The sequence below is a fragment of the Acinonyx jubatus genome, chromosome E2 (assembly GCF_027475565.1).
Source record: "Acinonyx jubatus isolate Ajub_Pintada_27869175 chromosome E2, VMU_Ajub_asm_v1.0, whole genome shotgun sequence".
Taxonomy (NCBI): Eukaryota; Metazoa; Chordata; class Mammalia; order Carnivora; family Felidae; genus Acinonyx; species Acinonyx jubatus.
In genome coordinates this window covers 36,539,489-36,562,542 of record NC_069396.1, presented here as the reverse complement: position 1 = coordinate 36,562,542, position 23,054 = coordinate 36,539,489, and the positions used below count along the sequence as shown (strand labels likewise).

Sequence of the window (23,054 nt, the reverse complement as noted above, 5' to 3'; positions counted from 1 at the left end):
GTGGCCCGAAACCACATACCCCAACATCACCCTACACTGTTACATATGCACCTTCCTATTTAAACCACTCACTTCCTGACAGGGAAGGTGCTAGATCCCTCACATAGCTCAGCACACCTTGGCCCCAGGCCTGGGGATGAATAGAACTGATCTGAGGACACCCACCCAGTGGCACTCCTTGAACCGTCCCACCCTCTCTGCTCACACTGGGGTTTGAAGTACAATTAATCCCACAGCCTTTTAAGGAGAAGCAGAGTCATGCAAAGTCTGCATGAAGCCACCCCTGGGGTAGTAACAAGGCCTATCTGTACAACTGAAGGCCACCAGCCTCTCAGTGAAAAAGTTTTCTGTGTCAGTCCCAAAACTCAAAAATTATCTGAACTGTAACCACATCCAAGAGAGGCACAAGCAGTTCCCAAGGAGTTCTGTCAAAGTGTCAAACCACAACCCCCTTACCTTCTGGCCAGCCCAAAGTCAATGATCTTAATTTGATGTCCTGTCTGATTGACACACAGTATGTTCTCTGGCTGGAAAAGAAACAGATGTCTGCTTAGCTCAGCCAACAGCTAAGAAGGTGTCAACTCCCATGCTTATGTCAACAGACCTCAGTTTCCCAGCCTCTAAGACAATAAATGGCCTAGGGCAGCCCTACAGGGATATATAGATCATGAAAACAAAGTGGGCTGGTGTGAGACACTAAAGAACTGTGTAGACTGTGGAGAACTGGTGGCCTCCTGCCCTGTGAAAAGCAGCTCCAGCCACCAGTCACAATGAAGGAACGCAGGCCCAGTTGCCAAACTTCCCCAGTCCTCAAGAGAAGCCAGAATACATATTTTTATGTGAAAAATCCATGCTTTTAAATACTGGCAACTCAAATTTAAACATATACCCAAGTGCAGGTGTCAAACAGAACACTTCTGTGATGCAGACTTGACCCACAAGCTGCTTGTGTTGAGACTGTTGGATCAGGGTCATGGTTTCAAAGCCTAGCTGCACATTATAATTATCAGAGGATCCCTCAAAAGTCCCAGTGTCCAGGCCCCAACCCCGACCAATTACATCAGAATCTCAGGGGTGGGAACCAAAGCTTCAGAATTCCAGTCAAGGAGATCAGAGCTGCTCAATGTCAGTCAGTCTGCCATGTTATGGTGACAGCTGTGACCCACAGTGTAGAGATGGTGGTCTTGGGATGCTTCTCCTCTTAAGTCCTTCAGATCAGCTCTGAGGCCTGGAACGATGCTTGCTGCTTATGCAAAACAAATTTGGATACGGGTAGGGTGGTGTACACATATAGGGTGTATGGTAGAAATGCCCTGGAGACCCAAGGCCCAGTGCCTGAGGCCAAGGGGTCTTTTATCTGGGTCTGTGGCCTTAGGTGAGTCCATTCCCATTCCTGAAACCTCAGTGTCTCCATCAATAAAATGGGAATAATAACCACTTCCTGCTTTCCTCCTGGGAAGGTATGAGGATTGAATCACATAATATGCATGAAAACACTGTACAGATTCCAAAGCAAATGTCAGGTACTATTTCTCTCAACAGAAGGTTTTATTGGTGCAATGGAATTAGGCAATGAATGCCTCAGATAGGAGCAGGAGATTTAAAGTCTCCATGTCTTCTTCATGAGGTCTGGAAAAACACTGTCCGATAGAAATATAATGTGAGCTACATACATAATTTAAAATTTTTCCAGCAGCCACATTAAATTAAAATTAAATAAATTAAATTAAAATTAAAATTAAAATTAAATAAGTGAACTTAATATTTATAGCAGCATTATTGGAGTATAAATAATAAATATAAATAATAATGATGGTATCATAAAATTCACCATTTTTAAAGTGTAAAATTCCCTGGGTTTTAGTACATTCACAGAGTTATGTAATAATCCTTACTATCCAACTTTAGAATATTTTTATCACATCAAAAAAAAAAAACCAACCTCATACCCATCTGCAGTCACTCTCTATCTCCCTCACCCCTAAATCTTGGCAAGAACTAACATGTTTTCTGTCTCTGTCGCTTTGCCTATTCTGGACATTTCATATAAATGACCATACAAATGCTGGCCTTTTACATCTGTCTTCTTTCACTCAGCATAATGTCCTCAAGGTTCATCCATGTTGTAGTATGTATCAGTACCTCATTCTTTTTCATAGCTGAATAATATTCCATTGTATGGATGTACCATATTTGTGTATCTATTCATCTGTTAGTGAATATTCAAGCTGTTTTCACTTTGGAACTATAATGCATAATGCTGCTAAGAACACTTATGTACAAGTTTTGGTGTCAACTTATGTTTTCAGTTCTCTTGAATACATACCTAGAGTTAAAATGACTAGGTCATATGGTGATGCTACATTTAACATTTAAAAAACTGCCGAACCGTTTTCTAAAGTGGATGCACAATTTTACAATCTTACCAGCAATGTATGAGAGTTCTAATTTCTCCACATCATAGCCAACACTTCTTATTGTCTGTCACTTTTTTTTTTTTTATTTTAGCTGGTCTAATGAATATAACATAGTATCTCACTGCAATTTTGATTTGTGTTTCTCTAGTGACTGATGATGTTGAGAACTTTTCATGTGCTTATTGCCCATTTGCATATCTTTATTGGAAAAGTGTCTGTTCAAATCCTGTGCCCATTTTGTCTTTTAATTATTGGTGTGTAAGAGTTCTTTATATATTATAGATGTAAGTCCCTTATCAAATCTATTGTTTGGAAATATTTCTCTCATTGTGTGGGCTGTCATTTCACTTTCATGATATCATTTGGAGCATAAAGGTTTTTAATTTTGATAAAGTCTAATTTATCTTTCTTTTCTAGCTTTTTCTTTTGAGTCATATCTAAGAAATCATCACCCAATAATCTGAGGTCACAAAGATTTACTCCTAGGTGTTCTTCTAAGAATTTTATAAGTTTAGGTCTTACATTTAAGTCTACAATCTATTTTGAGTTAGTTTTTGTTTATAATATGAGTGTATTCTTTTGCATATGGATACCAAGCATGGGATCGTAGCACCATCTGTTGAAAAGATTATTCTTTCCCCGTTGAATTGTCATGACACAGTTATCAAAAAATCAATTGACCAAATATATAAAGGTTTGGTTTTGAACTCTCAGTTGTATGCCATTGGGTTATCTATTCATCTTTATACATATAACTCATTGTTTTGATTTCTGTAGCTTAGCTGTAAATTTTGAAATTGGGAAATGTGTATCCTCCAGCTTGCTTTTCTTTTTCAAGATTGTTTTTGCTATTCTGCATTCCTTGAATTTCCATCTCAGTTTTAGGATCACTTCATTGATTTCTGCAAAGAAGCCAGCTGCAATTTTGACAGAGATTGTGTTCAATCTATAGATCAATTTGGAGAGTATTGTCATCTTCACAATATTGTCTTTCAACCCATGACCATGGGATGTCTTTCATTTATTAGGTCTACTTTAAATTCTTTTAATAATGTTCTGTGGTTTTAAGAAAATAAATCTTGCACTTCACCTGTTAAATTTATTCCTAACTATTTTATTTGATTATATATTACAGTAGTCCCTCTTATTCATGGAGGATACATTCTAAGACCCCCCCATGGATGCCTGAGACCACAGATACTACCAAACCTTATATATGCTATGTTCCTTCCTATATATACGTATCTATGATAAAATTTAACTTATAAATTAGGCACAGTAAGATAAAAACAACTAATAATAAAACAGAACAATTATAAAAATACTACTGGGGTGCCTGGGTGGCTCAGTCAGTTGAGCGTCTGACTTCGGCTCAGGTCATGATCTCGCAGTCTGTGAGTTCGAGCCCCACGTTGGACTCTGTGCTGACAGCTCAGAGCCTGGAGCCTGCTTCAGATTCTGGGTCTCCCTCTCTCTCTGCCCCTCCCCCGCTCATGCTCTGTCTCTCTCTCTCTGTCAAAAATAAATAAACATTTAAAAATTTTTAATTAAAAAAATAAAAAATAAATAAAAATGTACTGCTAATAAAAATTATGTGAATGTGCCCCCCCTCAAACTATCTTATTGCACTATACTCAGCCTTCTTCTTGGAATGAAGTGAGATGATAAAATGCCTATGTGATGACAAGAAGTGAGGTGAATGACATAGGCATTATGATGCAGTGTTAGGCAGCTATTGACCTTCTAACTGTATGTCAGAAGGAGGATCATCTGCTTCTGAACTGTGGTCAACCATAGGTGACTGAAACCATGGGAAATGAAACCAGGGATAAGGGGAGGACTACTGTATTGTAAATGGAATCTTTTTCTTAATTTTATTTACAGATTATTGATTGCTAGTATATAGAAATACAATTGATATTTATACATTTGTCTTATATCCTTTAACTTTGCTGAACCTGCGTATTTGTTCTAATAGTTTCCCTCCACCCTTCTTAGGATTTTCTATACACAAGATCATGTCATCTGTGAATAGAGACAGTTTTGCTTCTGCCTTTCCAATCGGGATGCTTTCTACCTCTTTTCTTGCCTAATTGTCCTGGTAAGAACCTCAAGTACAATGTTTAATAGCAGCAGCAAGAACAGACATCCTTGTCTTGTACCTGATCTTAAGGGGAAAGCATTCAACCTTTTACCATTAAGTATAATATTAGCTGTGGGTTTTCCATAGATGGCCTTTATCAAGCTGAGAAAGTTCCCTTCTATACCTAGTTCATTCCGTGTTTTCATCATGAAAAGTTGTCTGGTTTTTGTTAAGTCTTTTTCTACATCTATTGAAATGATCATGTGGTTTTGTCCTATATTCTATTGATGTGGCATATTACATTGATTACTTTCATATGTTAAGCCAACCTTGCATTCTTAGGATAAATCCCACTTTGTCATGTGTACAATCCTTTTTATATGTTGTTGTATTCAGTTTGCTAATATATTACTGAGGATTTTTGCATATATATTCATAAGGGATATTGGTCTATAGTTTTTTTGTGTGTGTGATATCTTTGTCCAGTTTGGTTTCAAGATGAGACTGGCCTCATAAAATGAGTTAGGAAGTGTTCCCTTATCTTCTATTTTTTGGAAGAGTTTGTGAAGAACTGGTATTAATTCTTCTTTAAATTAGATCTTCTTTAGGGAAACCTGGGTGGCTCAGTCTGTTATGTGTCCATTTCAGCTCAGGTCATGATCTCACAGTCTATGAGTTCAAGCCCCGTGTCGGGCTCTGTGCTGATAGCCTAGAGCCTGCTTCAGATTCTGTTTCTCCCTCCTTCTCTGCCCTTCCCCTGCTTATACTCTCTCTCTCTCTCTCAAATAAACATTTAGAAAAACACATAAATTAGATCTTCTTTAAATTGGTAGAATTAAATTGGGCCTAGGCTCTTCTTTGTGGGTGATTTTTGATATTAATTCCATCTCTTTACTTGTTACAGGTTGATTCAGATTTTCTATTTTTTTCAGTTTTCAGTAGTTTGTGTCTTCCTAGGATTTGTTCCATTTTATCTAACTTGCTGGCATACAATTTTTGACATTATTGCTTTATAATCTTTTCTTTATACAGTTTTCATCACTACAGCTAGTAGTGATGTCCCTCTTTCAATCCTGATTTTAGTAATTTATTTTCTCCTTTGTCTTGGCCAATATAGCTAAAGATTTAACAATTTATTGATCTTTTCAAAGAGTCACCTCTTGGTTTCATTGATTTTCTCTATTGGTTTTTGTTTGTTTATTTACTTATTTAGAGAGAGAGAGCATATAAGCAGGGGAGAAGCAGAAAGAGAAGGAGAGAGAGAATCCCAAGCAGGCTCCACCCTGTCAGCATGGAGCCCAATGCTGGGCTCTATCTCACTAACTTGAGATCAGGACCTGAGCCAAAATCAAGAGTTGGATGCTTAACTGATTGAGCCACCCAGGTGCCCCTGATTTTCTCCTTTGTTGTTTTTTCTTTTTTTTTAATTTACATCCAAATTAGCATATAGTGCAACAATGATTTCAGGAGTAGATTCCTTAATGCCCCTTACCCATTTAGCTCACCCCCCCATCCCTTCTCTGTTGTTTATCTATTCTGTTTCATTCATTTCTGCTCTAATCTTTAGTATTTCCTTTCTTCTGCTTGCTTTGAGTGTAACTTGCCTTCTTTTTCTAGTTTCTTAAGGTAGGATGTTAAATTATTGATTTGAGATGATATCCATATTTGCAGCTACAAATTTCCTCCTGATTTAGATGCATCCTAGTATGTTCTAGTTCTAGTATGTTGTGTTCTCATTTTCATTCATCTTAAAATATTTTCTAAAACTCAACTTCAGTAATATATTTTATTTAATGCAATATGTCCAATATTTCATCATTTTGATAGGTTATCAATATGAAAAATATTAATGAGATATTTTTCATTCTTTTTTCATATTAAGACTTAGAAATCTAATGTGTATTTTATATTTACAGCACATTTCAATTCAGATACTAAATTTTCATCAGAAATATTTTAGATGTATTTAGATTTCATGAATTAATTGTATTGAAATTTCATAAAATTTATATGTGAAAAGGAAATTCACATAGTGAAGTCATCCCAAATATACTTAAAAGTTTACCAATAACTAAACTGACAGTTTTTAAATTTAAATAAATTAAAAATAATAAAATTTAAAATTCAGTTCCTCAGTCACACTAGCCACATTCCAAGTATTTAATAGCCACATGTGGGCTTATGGTTATTGTATGGGACAGCAGCTCTGGGGCTTTTTCTCCATGCTTTAACCCCTGCAACACCCCTAAGAGGAAGATACTATTATTCCCCATTTTGCAACTGATCAGCTTATGCAAGATCAATCAATATGATCAAGGAACTTAGGCAAGATCTTTTGGCCACGAAGGAACTGAACCAACACAAACCCTACTTTTGCCTGGGAAATGGGCCTTTGCAATAATCAACTCCTGCTGCAGAGACACAGGGTTGCCCCAACGGCAGGTCTTTGACCCAAAACCACAGAGCTGAAGCCTGTGCTTCCCCCAACTGCCAACCTCACAGAGCAGCTAATCCAGAGGGTTTGGAATTAGCTGTAGGGATCTGGGAAGCCAGAGGTCAATTCCCTACTATCGCTACCATTTTTCTAAGAAGTCCAACTTTACAATCTGGTGTCAATCAGAAAAGATGGTCAGAAGAAGCAATGTGCACCCACAAAGTTCTGGCCAACCTACTTCCCACCTTCTGTGGGGAGCCACTGAAATTCCTGAAACGAGTTGTTGAAAAACACCCTCCTGCTTGCCCAGCAGAGTAGGAAACCATAGAAATGGCTGCCATGTATCAAGTGCTTACTACCAGCCAGGCATGACACTCCTAGGACGATCCTAGTAGACAAAAGAGAGTGTAACACATTCACTCACTGGAATATCACATGGCCCTTAAAGAGAATGAGAAAAGATGTCTATAATGTACTGTTAACTGAAAAAAAGGTAAGTTTAAAAACAGGATGTATATAGCATGATCACTTTTGTATATATTTGTGTATCATGCCAAACTGCTAATAGAGAAGACCTCTTAGCATGGACACTGGATGGGAAGAACTTTTACTGTGTATTTTATACATTTCTATATTGTCTATATTTGTCTATATATGTTACAGCATATGTTCCTATTTTAATTTTTTTAAAACTAATCTTAAATGTTTTTAAGTTTTTATTTAAATTCCAGTTAGGTAACATACAGTATAAGATTTCAGGTGTACAATTTAGTGATTCAGCACTTCCATACAACACCTGGTACTCATCACAAGTGCCCTCCTTAATCCCTATCCCCCATCTAACCCATCCCCCACCTCCCATCTGGTAACCATCATTTTCTTCTCTATCGCTAATGGTTTGTTTCTTGGTTTGCCTCTCTCTAAAGATATTTTTAAAGAAAAGAAGGTCACTGTATCATTTAATCTTCAAATAACACTTTAAAGAGTTACAATTATCCACATTTTAGTGGAAGAACTGAGGTTCAGAGAGGCAGCATGACTCATTTGGTCTGTTGATAGAGTTCTTTAAGGTAAGAAAGCAGCAGAAGCTCAGGAACCCTGGAGGCCCACCCACCACATGCCCAGGTGGAGCCTGACCTTGAGGTCCAAGTGCAGGATATAGTGCTGATGGAGGTAATGCACACCCTCGCAGATCTGCTTGGTGAACAAGATCACATCCAGTTCAGTCAGCTGGTACTTCTCCTCTGTGATCCGGTCAAAGAGTTCACCTCCATCCACACTGCCAGGGCAAAGAGAGAGGTAGGCACTGGCCTGAGCAAGGCTCCCAGAGGACTTGTCCACTCATATCACCAAGGTTCAAAAGAGGCCAACCCACGTAAGCCCAAGGGTTACGATTAAGGAGGGATTAAGGAGGGCCACTGCCATCTGGGGTTTTTATGGAGATCTTTATTCTGGCCCTTTGCCAGCTCAGAGTGCAGGTGGTAAAAAGAAACTGATGGGCCAAAGGGAATCCTGGGGATTGTCTTCAATGTTGATGATCCAGGCTCACTCTGGTGACTCTGTGCCAAGATTATAAACTTGTTTGGCTACAATGTTGTTTTTTCACTCTTGGTAGAGACATGACATGCCATGATATTACAAACCCTACCAGAAGGAAAATAGCAACACAAGCACAAAAATAAATGGCCTCTGAGGCCCTGGTCTCAGCTTCAGGGGTGGTTGGGAGTGGTGGGGACTGTGTCAAATGGGAGACTGGCAACCCTGTCTACAGAGTCAGCAAGTAGGAGCTCCAGCACACCAGTTCCAGCTGAAATGCAGGTCCAACATTACTAGATTGTTCACATTTGTAAGAAAAGCAAGATATCTGGGTTTTAATGTGAAATTTCCCAATTTCCAATTGTTAATGCTTAAATCAAAATTATTACAAATTGTGTACGCTAAACCAACATACATCTACAGGCCAGTCAGGTTTACTGCTGGTTTATGACAAATGACTTTGTCCTCCATGCTGCATATTGGAGGTGATGATATTCCTTAGATGTCCCAGAGAGGGGAGGGGAAAGGGAGAGCTTTGACTAGAACCACGGCTCCAAGCCCCAGCACTGAGTCTGGGCCCACAGAGAAGCCACTGCTCCACCTCCTGAGACACTCACTATTCCATGACGAGGGTGAAGCTGTTCTTGCTTTCAAAGGCATCATAGAGCTGGATCAGGTTCACGTGGCTGAGCTGGTTCATGATGTAGACCTCATTCTTCACATCCTCCTTGTGGAGTCGGATGGGAGAGGAGTTTCCAAGAAATGGGTCAGGAAGATGAGCCAGCTGTACCTCCCAAGACACATGCCCTTCCAAGGTGCATGCCCACCCTGTTTCCTCATTTCCTACTCTCACATCAGGTTTCCGACTCAGCACCCAAACCAGGTTCTTACAACAGACCCACCGTTCCACATATAGGAAACCTGAGGTCCAAGAAGGAAGCCTGGAAATCCAGAGGGACCCTGCTGTCCAAGGTATGAGGTGATGTGCTGGGCAGAGTGTGGGACTCATGGAAAAGAGGCAGGGAAGGTGGCAGGGTTCCTGATCAGCATGCAGGGGGCTGGGGAAGTGTAGGGCCAAGGGGCCAATAAGGAAGTATAGGAGCCCTGAACTTGGCCCAAGGCACCAGCTGGTCCAGGGCAGATGCCTCACCCGGTCCTTGGCACTCTTCACTTTGATGATCTTAGCTGCCAGTGAGAGGCCTGTGGACTTCTCTGTGCACCTGTGGACCTGGCCAAACCGGCCCCTGCAGAAACATGACACAGCAGACTGAGACCCCAACAGGCTCACTCCATACATGGTGGGCCATCCTGTACCCTGGACTTTCTGGTCCTGCCCTCTGTCCATAAACACCATGGGATTATCCTGCACCCCAGAGGTACTATAGTCATCACCCCAACACCACATTGGTTATCCTGAAACTTAGAGAAGACCTTCTTCATCCTCTCATAAAGTATCTATCTATACCCTGGGGACTACCTCCCTCATTCCACACCACTCAGATTGCCCTACCACCACTAGTATATGGTTCCCATGCCCATACTGTGTGGGCCTCCTGCACCCTATACTTCATCTCACACCATGTGGGCTCTTCTGCACTCTAGAGGTATTCTCTTCACCTACTCTCTGTGGACTGTCCATTTCCTAGTACACTGTGTGGTATATATACCACTCCTGGCTTTGGCTCCTGGTCAACCCCTTCCTGAGAAGCATCCAACAGCATGCCATATAAGGTCTCCAAGTGTCTCTGCCCCCAAGCCTCTTGCTCCCACTCTCTCATCAAGGTGGAAGCCCACCTACCCTCCCAAGACGTCATGCTGGCACACTGTGTAAACTGCTGAGGTCGCGGTCTCCTTGACACTCACCACGCGGTGTTCAAAAGGGGCTGGTGGGGCTGGACTGTCATCTGTTTGGGAGACAACACCTTGTGAGCCTCCTAAGTGGTTGGTTTAAGTGACAAGCCCTTCACTCTTCTCAAGGAACACCTCATTGGAGTCACCCACTCAGCAGAGGAGCAAGCTGAGTCTCAGAGATGTGAGGTACTAGCCCAAGGTCACACAGCAAGTCAGTGACAGATGGGATTCAAACCCAGGTCTCCCATCACCTACAACAGTGCTCTTTGAAAGATGGAGAAGTTATACCCAGTCTGTTCATTGAAGTTAAAAGGGGATCCATGGTGGATCAGTATAGTCAGCAGGAAACAGAAGGTGCACTTGAATGGGGTAATTGAGAGAATTTAATGACAGGACTATGTTTGAAGGTCCAGGCAGGGCTGTGGACATCAGTGACGCTAGTGTGACAGGGAGGAAGCTGGAGACAAACACCCACCCTTCCTCTTCTTGCACCCTCTGATCTCCTGATAGGGCAAGTAGCCTGTGATGCAGCCTGTAGCAGGTGTGCTCAGAGGGGTTTGGTGGTATCTGGGGAATGGAGGGGGAAACAGGACACCAGCAGTTGGAAAGATAAAAATGTCTGAGTGTTTTTGAAAAATCTTGTCCTTCAGAGGTAATAGGAATCTAGAAGTGTTGCATGAAATAAAGCACAGGAATGAAGCAAAACAGCAAACACAATGACTGAAGCTGGTTTGTGCATTAAGGACTGTGGTGGGAAGTCAGCAGCCTGGGTTGAAATTTTGTCTGGATTTGTCATAGTTCACTCAGAGTGTTCCACCCACAGCTCTCATACCTCTGAAACCATACACCCGGTGCAGTGCAAACACAGCTTAGTTTGTCTTAGTAAAAATACTCTTTGCTCCCCAGAACAGAAGTTTGAATTTACCTTGAGAGAATATTGCTTATTCTTTTTTTGCATCTGCAAAGCAAACCGTGGGCCCTGGGCCACAAAGGTAATATATATGGGCTATTGTTGCTACAGCTGCTATTTTTCTGGGACCCTAGAAAAGCTGGGATTCTGAGTGTGTGTCACAGGGATTCCAAATCTAGAATTTGGTCTGCAGTTTCTTTGCTGCACACTAAGTGTTCAGAGTGGCTGCAGAGCCATGAGGTTTGTACACATGGTTCCAGAGCCAGTCAGGGTTAGATCCTGGCTCTGTCAACACTGACTCTGGCCCTGAGCATGTTCCTTGACCTCTCTTGTATTTCCATTTATCCCCACTCAACAGGCCTGTGGGAGTAAATGCCTGCACAAATGCACATGTCTTGGCACACAGAGAGCCCTGAGTTCACGTTGGCTTTATCACCATTCCAAGCCTCAGAAAAGATTCTGGAGACTCCGTTTGCTTTCAGCTGTGTTTCAAGAATTAAAGGAAGCCCTGGGGCACCTGGGTGGCGCAGTCGGTTAAGCGTCCGACTTCAGCCAGGTCACGATCTCACGGTCCGTGAGTTCGAGCCCCGCGTCAGGCTCTGGGCTGATGGCTCAGAGCCTGGAGCCTGTTTCCGATTCTGTGTCTCCCTCTCTCTCTGCCCCTCCCCCATTCATGCTCTGTCTCTCTCTGTCCCAAAAATAAATAAACGTTGAAAAAAAAATTTTTTTTAACTTTAAAAAAAAAAAAAAAGAATTAAAGGAAGCCCTTGTCCACATTTGGACCAAGTCGTACAGGTGGAGAGGAAGCAACTAGAGATGTCACTATGACAGGGCAACTGCGGAGTCCAGAAGTGGCAAGGGGCCCCAGATGACCTGCAGCCCTTCCTCAGGGACTTGCAGAAATTCCAGGGCAGGAAACCAGCAAAGGGTGGCCTTTCTGCTGGCCTTCATGAGATGAGGGTTTACACCAAGGAGGGTAGGACCCTAATGCTGGAATAGTTGAGGGCATTTCAGTCACATGAACACAAGGATGTTTCCCACCACTACTGGGATCCTCACTACACCCTTCCATACCCCAGGATGAGAACTTACTCATTGGGCATGGTGGCCGATAATGGGTCCATTAGTTAATAGAAGTTCTTTTTAACAGGAGCCTTCTCTGGCTCAATCCAGAATGACACCAATGGTGAAGAGCTCAGGTGGGTTGGTGGCTTGGAGAAATCCACCCCGTTGAGCCACAGGGCTCCCCTACTGCTACAGTCACTCCAAATCCAGCCTGCTGTATCTCCAGCCCTTGCTCTTTAGCTCCAGCAGTTACTGGCAGGCTGTTCTAAGTCTTGGGCTCCCCCAGACCCACATTCTCTTGCCCTGAAAGCAGAAAGGTCCCCTGGGTGTAGGTCCCCCAAATCCACTTACCAGGCACACAGCAATGGACTCACCCAGAACCACGCTGCCAGCCTCGGCTCCCAGGGGGGTCTTCCTTCCTGCTTCAGCTCTGCCCATGCCTCTGGATGTGCAGTCCTTTCCAGGCTCAGGGTGTCCTGTCCCTGGGTCTTTGTCCTGCTGCCGGCCCAGGGATCCAGCATGGTCTCCCATGTTCCTCCTGGCCCCTCTTGGTCCCACGGTGGACTCAGCCCCAGGCCCCTGCTTCTCCTCTGCCTTTGCTCCCTCATCGCTGCTCTGCTTCCACAGTGGGGAAATCTTTCCAGCTCCTTTTGGGATCTGTTTTTCTGACTTGGTCACAGGGGTCTGGGGGGTGGGCCCAGGTGGGTCCTGCTCACCTGGATAGGCAGCTGCTGGAGCCTCCTCAGGGGGTATGTGTCTGAGGCTGCCCCCTCGTGTCACAAGCAGCTCCCCAGGGGTGTCTGTTTCCTGCACATGGATGGAGATCCTGGAGCAGAGATAAAATAAGGCCTTAAAACCAAGGACTTTTGAGTCACCACAGACCTGGGGTCAAATGCCTGCTGCTGCCACTCAATGATTACAGCCCGTTGGTCTCAGTTTTCTCATCCATAAAAAGGGTCCTTCAGGTTGTTATAATAGTAAGGTAGACTGTGTTTGAAACAAGCAGGCCCCAACCCCAGCCTCTCCGGATACCCTGATTACCTCTGCACAGACAGGACACCTGGGAGAGGCTGGATTCAGTGAGATGGTACCATTTGCTCACAGAATTCCAGGGGATGAGTGTCTGAGGAAGACTGATGTAACCTGTGTTGGACAGTGAGCACCAGCTGCCTCTGAAGTCCTTGGAAACCTGCTTCTGCCCCAGGGGGACTGTGGCCTGGAGGCAGAAGACCTGGGCTCTTCCCACCCTCTCTAGGCCTCAGTTTCCCTTTCAGTTAAATGAAGAAAGGGTGAAGCAAGTCAAATATCACACTGGAAGCCCCAGGTCAGACATATTTTATTAAAATCAGGTAAATGCTCATAGAGACTGGACTTCTTATTTCTCTTGAACAAACGGTTCTGGCTGAGCTGGGCAGGTCCACAGAACTGAGATGCAGCTCCACTTCCTCACAGACCCTGCTGCACCCCGGCAATGCCACAGAGCCCACTTCATCCATTCTCATTGCCCAGACCTTGTGACAGTTGGATTTGGGGGCCCAAATGGAGGTCAGGAAGGCCCTCTGAACCCTGACAATATTCAGAAGGAAGGACCCTGACCCTGGGAGCTATGACCCCCAGGGGTTCGGACCCTCCCTCTCAGAGTTGCCCCTGCTCTGATTGTTCTTCACAACTCACTGCCAGGGTGTATGTGTGTTGGGGTGGGGGTGAGGCAGTGAGGGTCTGGCATGGACTAAGTCTCAGGAGGGAGCCAGGCAGCCTCCTTTCTGGTCTTAGCTCTGGACCATGTTGCTGGACAACTTTGGACAAGGCCAGTGCCAGTTCCTTCTTCTGTCAAACAGAGACATTGATACCTTGCAGAAGTGCTGAGTTTCCACAAAGTGGGGAAAGGTCCCAAAGTGAGACCCAAATGGTCCAGCTGCTGTGGACAACAGGAAGGTGGTTCCTCAAAAATTTAGAGAAAAAACCTACCAAATGACCCAGCAATCCCACTTCTTAAGTTCCAAACCCATGCTCATAGCAGCATTATTCACAACAGCCAAAGGTGGAAGCCACCCAGGTGTCCATCAATGGGTGAATGGATAAACAAAATGTGTAATATCCATACAGTGGAAAATTATTCAGCCTTAAAGAGGAAGGAAATCCTGTTGCATTCTACTACCTGGATAAACCTCAAGGACATTATACTAAGTGAAATAAGCCAGGCACAAAAACTCTGCTTCCACTTATATAATTCCACTTATATGAGGTACCCACAGTAGTCAAGTTCAGAGACAGAAAGTACAATGGTGGTTGCCAGGATCTAGGGTGGGGGTAGTAAGAATTGTTTGACAGTTGTAGAGTTTCAGATTTTCAAGATGAAAATGTTCTGGAGATATGTGTCACAACAACCCAAATATACTTAATACCACTGAACTGCACATTTAAAAATGGTTAACTTAGTAAATGTTATGTTACATGTTTTTTTACCATAATGAAAAAACAAAGTGAGGCTTTTCCATAGCAGTCGAAAGCCCAGCCCCTCCCTGAGCTGCAGCAGGTCCTCTGAAAGCAGTGCCTATTCCTAAATGCACTGATTCTGTGCAAGCCTGTCCACAGCCAGACTTAGGCAAAAAGTCCCTGCACCGTGGCCCTCGGGAGTGAATATGGGTTGGTGATGTCAAGGTAGGGTGGGAAGGTGGCATCCAAGCCTGGCTCAGGCCTCATCTCAACTGAAGGACACAGGAAACTGCAGGAAGCCAGTTGCTGGAACAGTATCCAGGTGGTCAGGTGGCCAGCTGATAAGGCCACGAGTCACTGTTGTCCCACTTGGTCTTCATACCCAGCAGGGCATGGGATGCCCCAAATGCACTGACATGCATTCCCATGTCACTGAGTATCCAACGTTTTTCCTCCTCCTGCAAAGCACACCCAGGGCAGAGGGCAGGCATGACTAATCAATTACAGCACCATGTCCCTCCAACTGCAGCTAGGGCCTCAGGATCCTCTAGACAGGCAGCCACTGCCAATCAACCTACCTTCCCCCTAATGCAGAATCTTTTTGAGGACCCTAACAAGTTCATGGCAAGTTCATCCCTATCCCTAGATTCCATATTTATAGCCCTGGCCAGGATCCAGGGATGCCTGCCAGGATTCCCTCCTTTTGGCCGGTTAAGGCTCTCATTTCCTTCCAGAACAAAGGCAGACAAACCATCTGGGCTTCCCTGCCAGTCACCACAGTACACAGACAGCAGCGCCCCTCCCTATGCCAGGCCCAGGGAAGGGATGGGGCTCTGTTACAGGTCAAGATGACCCAGGACAGGTGCAGGAGGGCACCAGGCCCCCTTGAGAAAAGACAGGTAAGCACAAGTACCCTTAAGCGGGCCAACCTGGGGGCCAAGATGTACTGTTCCCCAGGGCTGGGGAACACAGGGCTGGGGAGAGCTTGGTTCTGGGTCTTCCTGCACTGTGTCTGCTGAGGGCTGGGGCTGGTCCTGAGGCTACCTCCTGAGGACACAACACCACCTTCAGGACCCCAAGCATAATTCTGAAAGCTACCTAGATTGATTCAGCCTATACCAACCTCTTTCTGAAAGCCCATCCTTTCCTCCCTACCTTAGTATTTGGGTCTTAATTAAATGCTGACCTGAGGAAAGAGGCTGGTGCAGTAGTTAGGAGATTTCTGGAGTCCATAAACCTAGATTCAGATTTCAACTTTGTGAATCCCTAGCCATGTGGCCCTGGCTACTCTCAGCCTATTTCCTTATCAATAAAATGGGAAGGCAACCACGCTCATCTCCTGGGAATGTTGTGAGACTACAGAGATATGATGCCTGTGAAAACCTTGGTCAATTCCAGCACCTAGGAGAGTTCAGTGAGCCCCAGCCTGTAGCTATTATAATTGCTCTAAGAGCTGGTGGTTCTCAGCCCTGCTCCACATTGGAATCACCCAAAGAGCTTGTAAGAAAGAGAAAGAGAGAAAGGGAGAAAGAGAGGGAGGGAGGGAGGGAGGAAGGAAGGAAGTGGGAGGAGGGAGGTGGGGGAGGGAGGGAGGGGAGAAAGAGGGAAGGAGGGAGGGAGGGAGGGAGGGAGGGAAGGAAGGAAGGAAGGAAGGAAGGAAGGAAGGAAGGAAGGAAGGAAGGAAGGAAGGAAGGAAGGAAGACCAAGAAAGCAAGAAAATACCTGAGCCTTACTCCAGACTGAATAAATCAGACTCTCTGGGCACTGGTATTTTAAGAATTCCTTTCAGGGAGCACCTGAGTGGCTCAGTCGGTTAAGCATCCGACTTTGGCTCAGGTCATGATCTCACGGTTCGTTGAGTTTAAGCACTGTGTCAGGCTCTGGGCTGACAGCTCGGAGCCTGGGGCCCACTTCGGATTCTGTGTCTCCCTCTGTCTGCCCCTCCACTGCTTGCACTCTATCTCTCGCATTGTCTCAAAAGTAAACATTAAAAAAAAATTCTTTCAGGTAATTGTAATGGGCACCAGGTGAGAAACAGTGCTCTAAATTCCCAAAAGCATTGCCTGCACCTTCTCCTGTCTTCCCCTCATGAAGCTAGCCAGCACTGTGCCGACAGTGACACTCAGCCTCAGCAGCTAGTCTCTTGGCCATGCTCCAGCTGAGGGGCTGCTGTTAACTCCCTCCCTTGCCCACCATGGAGGAACACCCCTTACCTCGGAGGTGTTTCTACACCACTGTAAGCTGCCTTAGCCTGGACTGGCAGCCCTGGAGTCAGCCTCATGCCTGCCTCTGTGGGCCGAGAGTCAGGCCTGCTGAATGATGATCCTCGTGCTGTACTGGGTAAAGTCTCCTGGCTGGTTGGGGCCTCCTTGACCCTGTTGGGTGCTGCAGACAATTCCAGGTCAGTCCCAGGGTTCTCAATGAATGCTCTAGGAACTTTGGCTTCCACCTCTGTGGGCAGCGGCAGGTGGCCAGGGGGCACTTCTGCCTGCCCTAGTGAAGCCTCTTCCTGGGTGAGAAGATCAGATCCTATCCCTGAAGCATTGATGGGAGTCAGCGTCTCCACTGTCCCCTCTGGCAAGTTTTCCTTCTGGCTCTCTACAGGAAAATAGGCAGCATAAAAATGCATTCCTATATGGAGAACTCTGTGCTAAAGATATTGTAACGAATGTGCAAAGGCCGTTCTGTGCAGCATCTTTATAATAGGCAGACTAGAAATAACCCAAGTGACCACCAGTAGGAGGCTGGTTGACTAAACCATGGCCCATCACACAGGAGTACTGCACAGCCATGAAAATAGAAAGATGCAAATATCTCCTTATGTGGCTATGAAGCGATCTCAGGATATACAGTGAAAAAAAAGTCAGGTGGAGAAAAGTATGTGCTTCTCTTTATCTAGGAAAGGAGGATATGTGAGTGTGTGTTCACAACCACTTAGAACATGGTAAAAATGTTCATGCTTAAACTTTCATGCCTAAAGAGGCAGAAAGAAGGATAAGACAAAAACTTTTTTAAATGCTTTCATATGCAAGGGAGGGAACACAATGCAGAGAACAAGGACAGAAGCTAGACTTCTCTTAATATACCTTGTTCTGTCTATTTGACTTTAGAACTATGTCAATATTACACAAAATTGTAAAAGAAAATGAAACTTTAATAAAAGTAATCCATAAAGATTTAAAGGAAAGTGAAATAGACCTGAGGTTGGTGGCATAGCTTACACAAGAAGAAGCTATTCCAAGTGACTTTAAAACAGTAACACAGGGCACCTGGGTGGCTCAGTCAGATAAATGTCTGACTCTTGAGTCTTGATTTTGGCTCAGGGCAGAATCACATAGTCATAAGATCGAGCCCCATTTTGGGTTCTGCAATGACAGTGCAGAAATATAAATAAACATTAAAAAATGTTTTTAAATAAATAAATAAATAAATAAATAAATAAATAAATAAATAGGAATACATAGTGGGATATACATACAGGACAAAAGAAAAAAGAAAAAAAAAGCAGCAGCTTCAACAGTTTTTCAGTGATCACATTGTCGCCATTGGTATTTTTATTTTGAAACTATTATGTGTGTGATGTGAAATAAAGCAAATAGGGTCCCACTCACCCTCCGGAGACCCCCTGATCTCGGCCTGCACGGCTCTGGTGCTCAGCACATGCTTTGGTTTTGCTCCTTTCTCTTCCACTCGATCTTTGTTCTAAAAGAAACACCATAAAAACCACCACGATCATCATCACCATCATTGTTCAGGCCACAGAAGGTGGAACACCTACCATATGCTAAAGGTAGAAGTACTTAGGTTATTTCACGTGGTCTCACAGTAATACTAGAGTGTAGATATCACTATTGTCATCATAGGGACAAAGACACTTACCCAAGGTCATCAAGTTCTTTGTAATATGTCTCATATTGTCAGTAAGGAGCAGACCTGACAGGGGCTTCTAAACAGACTGGACCCCAAACCACGTAGACCAGTAATGGAAAATAAATTTAATCATAAAGTGTTAATAATTCAGATCAGTCAGTTATGGCTATTGCTTGGATTCTAAAGTCAAATTAACCCATGCTTGTTTAAGGGGTGGGGATGGGTAGAGGGGAAAGAAGGGTAGGGAGAATGCCACAATCAATGAATAGTGTCTGCCAGGAAACTGGGTTGATGCATCCTATGGTCACTCCTTTACAGTACAGTAGTGTGGCAGGAAGCACAGCCTCTCAGACTCTTGAGCCAGACCTGTTGGGTTTAAACCCCATCTTCACCACTCGGCAGAGATCCTTAACTGCTCTGTATCTCACTTTCCTCATCTGTGAAATGGGGAGAATAATATTATCTGACTCATAGAGTTAGTGAGAGGATTGGGGAGTTAATTTGTGAAAGGTCCTGACAAGTGTGTCCAGCACATGGTAAGTGCTCAGTAGCTCTGGTGATTTTATCCTGCCTGAGACAGGGAGCTGTCTTCGATGAGCCAATTGATTGATCCATGGATGGATTGTGTAAGGACACTCAAAGTCTGACCTAGAGAAGCCCTCAGCAGCTCTCCCTTTAACTCTAAGTGGTCTGCATGAGGCCAGTGATCTTACTCCTGAAATAGTAGGAGTACTCAGTGTTTTTAAGTGCAAATATTTCTAGATGACCTAACCCCTTGCTGGGTGCCCCTGGTGTTTGTAGAGGTTTTGAGCCTTTGACTGGTTGCAGCCCCTAAAACTCCTCCTGGCCCTTATCACAGCAGCAGTTCTGGTCACAGCACAGCCCTGAGCCTGGGCTGAGACCCTGGGCCCCACTCACTGCTGAAGGCCCTTTCCCTTGACTTGGCCACAGATACCCCAACTGGGAGCCAAAAAGAGCTTGAGACACATTTTGTTTGGCATGCACAGCATTTTAATTTTTTTAATTTGTTATCAACACTTTAAATCTAGGAGACTTTTATATTAAAATTCTAAGTTCCATTTTGGGGCTTAGAATTGCTCTGTGTTTTGATTATGGTGGTGTTGATTTGGATGTACACACTTGTTGAACTATGTACATAGTTTGTGTGTATGTGCCATTTATTGTATGTAAATTATGTATTAATAAAACTGATTATAAACAAGTCTAGGTTCCCAAATTCTCCTAAAAAAAAAAAAAAACTGAAGATCTGGCAACTTTAGGGCCACATGGCAAAAATCAGCTGGAGCAGTTCCCTCTAACTGGGGCACCACAGTCCTCACCTCTCCAGAAAGTCTCCCTGGCACTAAGGATGAGGGTTGGTTCCACTGTTTTTCCTACACTGTACCCGCTTTGTTCAATCCTACTACGTGCTCATCCCTTTGGGATCCCAGCACACCAAGCTTTGTCTTCTTGAAGGTAACAACACATGGGAACACCCAGCCCCACCCCTGGCATGTGCTAGGCACCTAATAAATAAATTTCAGCTGCTGTTATTATGATTAGCACCAGCACATCAATGTGACCAGGGCCCCCTACTCAGCAGAGACCTCTACATTGGCCTCCTGCAGACTCTGTCCTTCCACCCCCGTAGCTGGGGGAACAGGAAGCATTATCACGGGATGCCTCCTGTTTCACCCCAGCGGAGAGGCACTCAAACAAACTCTCCTTTGGCAGACCTTGATGGGCTCAGAGTGTCCTCTGCCTCTTTCCACTCTTGGTGTAGGCCGTACACATGCACCTAAACATGCAAACACACACACACACACAGCTGAGTCGTGTCTTCAGGACTCAACCTTTTGGTTCCAGTTCATCCAGAGGAAGGAGAAGAGACCCTAAACACCATGCTAGAGGACTGGTGTCTTCTGAACAGTTTGCCTATGATTTGGGCCCACCCCTGGCTGAGCCTGGCCCTGTCCTTCATGAAAGAGCACCTGACTTCTAGAAATACTCTAATTCATTTTTACAACCAAACTGAAGTACCACTGGGCACTTCAGAAAACCCAAGGAGGAACTTTGTGACGTCCTGGCACAATTTTCTTTTTTCTTTCTTTCTTTTTTCGGACATTTAAAAATGTTTTAATTCCAATATAGTTAACATACAGTTAACTACAGTGTTACATTAGTCTCAGGTGTACAATACAGTGATTCAACACTTCCATACAATCCCCAGTGCTCATGGCAAAGTGCGCTCCTTAATCCCCATCACCTATTTCTCCTGTCCCCCCTATCACCTTCCTCTCTGGTAACCATCAGTTTGTTCTCTGTAATTAAGAGTCCACTTCTTGGTTTGTCTCTCTCTCTCTCTCTCTCTCTCTCTCTCTCTCTTTTTCTTCCTTTGCTCATTTGTTTCTTAAATTCCATAGTCCCGGCACAATTTTCAAATTTAGGAGCCAATGCTAGGATTTAATTCAATCCCATAAATCATTACTATGCCCCTACCCTCTTAAGGAAACATGAACAGGATCTCCAGAAAGTCTCTTTTCAACACCAACAATATGTTAAATAGCTAGGGGTCTGTCTCAGTTCATTACCCATTCTCTGACACCTCCTACGAGACCCGTTCTGGCCACAGTACACAGAGGGAAGTAGAGGCCTCTTGTCATGGATCAAATAGGAACTGACAGTCTGATTGGGGTGCTAGACCCAAACCTATAGATGGTTACTGATAGCTGTATTAAACACAAAGACCAGAAAAGAGATCAATCACATGCCAGTTGACCAGAACAAACAAGAAGAAATGTTGCAAGAACTCAGAAAAGAAAATGTTCTATGATTTCCCCTATTCAGAAATGCCTGCAACACATATAATATAGAGCTAATTTCACTAATATATGAAGAGCTCTTACAAATCAAGAAGTACAAAAAAATGAAATAGAAAAGTGGGAAAAGAACATGAGCAGTTCACAGAAAAATATAGCAAATACAAATTAAAACTACAATGATATATGCTATTCTATCTATTTCTGGCTACATTTGAAATTTTCCATAATGAAAAGTTTTAATTTTTTTTATGAATTAAAGAAAAAGAATTAGCTTTGAGAGGCATATAACCAGTTGTCTTATTTAAATATTGATTCAAATAAACAAACTGTAAGGGGAAAAAAAGCATAAGACAATTAGGAAAATTTGAACACTGACTTTGGTAATATTAAATTACTATGTACTTTTGGTCATGATAATGGTATCATGATTACGAGTATTTTGTTTGTTTTTTTTAAATATTTATTTATTTTGAGACAGAGCACACATGAGCAGGGGAGAGAGAGAGAGGGAGAAGGAGAATCCCAAACAGGCTCTGCACTGACAAATTGACACAGGGCTCAATCCCACAATTGTGAGATCATGACCTGAACTGAAATCAAGAGTCAGACGCTCAAATGATTGAGCCACCCAAGCGCCCTTTGTGATTACATTTTTTAAAAGAGCCCTTATCTTCTAGATATAACTGCTAGTTTTTTTGGATGAAATGATCCAATGTCTCAGATTTGCTTCAACATAATCTAGAGAGAGGGAAGTAGGTGAGGATATATGCAACAACATCGGCCTCCCCTTGTGGGTTCACAGGGTGCATGATACTAATCTCTACTATAAGTGCATGATACTAATCTCTACTATAAGTGCTCTACTATAAGTTTGCATTTCGCAAAATTTTTCAGAATGTTAAAAAACACACACACAATAAGATCTCAGTTTTCAATCCCCACATAGGCAAAGAATAAACAAATTGGATGGTATGCTTTGTCAGCCAAAGGGGATGCCACAACCATTCCCATATGCTATTGACAGGAGACCAAATTGGAAAAACTCCTTTGAAGGCCAGTTTTGCTTTATATACACAAATGGCATTGCTACATCTAGGAGTGTATCGTAGACATAAGCTCACACTTCTATGGATATTTGCTGCATCGTTATGTATAATAGCTAAAAATAAGAAATAATATAAAAAAACAATGACGCAGGGCTAGATAACAAATTAAGACACACCCCCCAACTGGAGAACTTTGCAACTTGCAGAAAGAGGAAGATTTCTATGTATAAATATGAAACAGAGCACGTGGGTGGCTCAGTCGGTTAAGCATCTGACTTGATTTTGGTTCAGGTCATGATCTCACGGTTTGTGGGTCCAAGCCCCATGTAAGATTCTGTGCTGACAGTGCAGAACCTCTTGGGATTCTCTCTCCCTCTCTCTCTGCCCCTTCCCGGCTCTCTCTCTTTCTATCTCAAAATAAGTAAATAAATTTTGAAAAAAATTTTAAATATGAAACGATGCCTAAAATATATTAAGTTAAAAAAAAATCAAGGCCAGAATAATGTGAATGATTTGAGTTAAAATAGAACAAAGAGGTGTGTTATAAACAGACTCCATCTGCGAGGTTTTGCAGGAAATTGGCA

At 43.4% G+C, this 23,054-nt stretch overlaps 1 protein-coding gene across 3 annotated transcripts in view; it reads right to left on the bottom strand.

The window, feature by feature from the left end:
- Positions 1-23,054, bottom strand: part of MYLK3 (myosin light chain kinase 3) — a 44,165-nt gene that overhangs the window by 8,715 nt on the left and 12,396 nt on the right. For all 3 annotated transcript variants that reach the window (XM_027044451.2, XM_027044452.2, XM_015062065.3), the window contains exons 2-9: positions 18,344-18,434; positions 16,946-17,330; positions 12,671-13,122; positions 10,269-10,374; positions 9,621-9,714; positions 9,088-9,197; positions 8,072-8,213; positions 457-527 (exon numbers count right to left, since the gene is read on the bottom strand). In XM_027044451.2, coding sequence (XP_026900252.1) covers positions 457-527; positions 8,072-8,213; positions 9,088-9,197; positions 9,621-9,714; positions 10,269-10,374; positions 12,671-13,122; positions 16,946-17,330; positions 18,344-18,434 — 1,451 coding nt within the window. The remainder of the gene's footprint in view (positions 1-456; positions 528-8,071; positions 8,214-9,087; positions 9,198-9,620; positions 9,715-10,268; positions 10,375-12,670; positions 13,123-16,945; positions 17,331-18,343; positions 18,435-23,054) is intronic.